We start from the raw sequence: 1,501 nt of genomic DNA on the forward strand, positions 1-1,501 counted from the left end.
TCACTCACACCTAGGGACAGTTTAGAGTTACCTGTTATGGCCATAAAATGCTGAGTTAATTACTACATTATCATATGAGAAATGGATTATGCGATCCATTTAGAAATATTAACCACCTGCATGTCAGACATCCTCAGAGAATATAAAAATGATGGACAGTAACTTCACCGTTATCACTGCGCATGCAGGGGAAGTCATTTTAAGCAAGTACTCAATGATGAGAAATCAGAGCACTCTGCTGCTCACTTTGGCAAAGGTACTTTCTAACTTAATGAACAACACACAGAGAATTTTAAAAAGGGTGAAACTAAGAATCAACATTTTTGTAAAAAGTGATATGTATTTATTAAGAACAGATAACAAATTGTAGCTAGTAATTAAGACTTTAATAGTTATACCAGTAATTGAGCTTAACTGTTTGGTCTAATTTATTTCATGCATGCAATGATCGTATAAACTTTTTCTACATCATGTCGGAGAGAAATTACAGCAGAGTGAATGAATTTTTATTAACTGGATTCCCTGGACTTCATCCAGAGCACTATGGTCTGGTTTCAGCTGTTTTATTCTTTGTGTACCTGATGACTGTAATTGCAAATACTCTAGTATTGTTCTTATTTGCAACTAACCAAAGCCTCCATAAGCCCATGTATCATATCATTTTAAATCTATCTGCATGTGACCTTCTCTTCAGCACAACAACTTTACCTAAAATCATCACCAGATACTGGTTTAAATCAGGGGCTATTTCATTTACTGGTTGTTTTGTTCAAATGTTTTTTGTTCACTATCTTGGCTCAGTGAACTCCTTTATATTCTTCCTCATGGATTTTGACAGGTACTGTGCCATCTGCCATCCTCTCAAATACACAACTATTTTGACAAAAATCAGAATACTTATTCTCAGTCTGGCCGCATGGATAATTGCCAGTTTATTCCCGTTCATACTGATTTTTAGAGCATATCCTCTTCCTTATTGTGGCTCAAATATAATCAATCACTGTTTCTGTGATCATATTGGTATAACAGTTTTGGCCTGCACTGACAGGACACCATACGCCCTTACAGCTTTTGTGAATGCCATGATTGTACTCCTTGTACCTCTGGCATTCATAGTTTTCTCTTATTGCTCTATACTTATTGAGGTTAGCAAAGTAGCAGGTATCAAAAATCGTCTAAAATCATTGTCAACATGTAGTACTCAGCTGATAATAATCTCACTATATTATTTACCTAGATGTTTTGTATATTTAGCAAGTAATGTTGGTATTAGTTTTAGTAGTGATGTGCGAATTGTAATTATTATGCTTTATAGCCTTGGTCCTCCGATGGTCAATCCACTAATTTACTGTCTGAGAGCGAAAGAAATAAGAAATTGTTTGTGGAAGCAGTTTTACAAAATTGTGCCCTCAAAAGCACAAGTTGCACAAGTTTCAGCCATCAGTACCTGATAAAATAAAGTATGGGTATTAAATCAGTCACTGTTCTGTTCATCAAGATT

The 1,501-nt window shown here is 35.2% G+C and overlaps 1 protein-coding gene across 1 annotated transcript; it reads left to right on the forward strand.

Moving 5' to 3' along the window:
- The first annotated feature begins 470 nt into the window (after nt 1-470).
- LOC119429931 (olfactory receptor 52E8-like) lies at nt 471-1,451 on the forward strand. Its single transcript, XM_037697426.1, has one exon. The coding sequence runs from the start codon at nt 471-473 to the stop codon at nt 1,449-1,451; it is 981 nt and encodes a 326-aa protein (XP_037553354.1).
- Nucleotides 1,452-1,501: the final 50 nt, after the last annotated feature.

Source organism: Nematolebias whitei, unplaced genomic scaffold (genome assembly GCF_014905685.2).
Source record: "Nematolebias whitei isolate Nwh7 unplaced genomic scaffold, NemWhi1 Nwh_scaf_11267, whole genome shotgun sequence".
Lineage (NCBI taxonomy): Eukaryota > Metazoa > Chordata > Actinopteri > Cyprinodontiformes > Rivulidae > Nematolebias > Nematolebias whitei.

Excerpts from the sequence above, each read along its gene's own strand:
- LOC119429931 (XM_037697426.1), top strand. The coding sequence starts at position 471 with ATGTCGGAGAGAAATTACAGCAGAGTGAATGAATTTTTATTAACTGGA.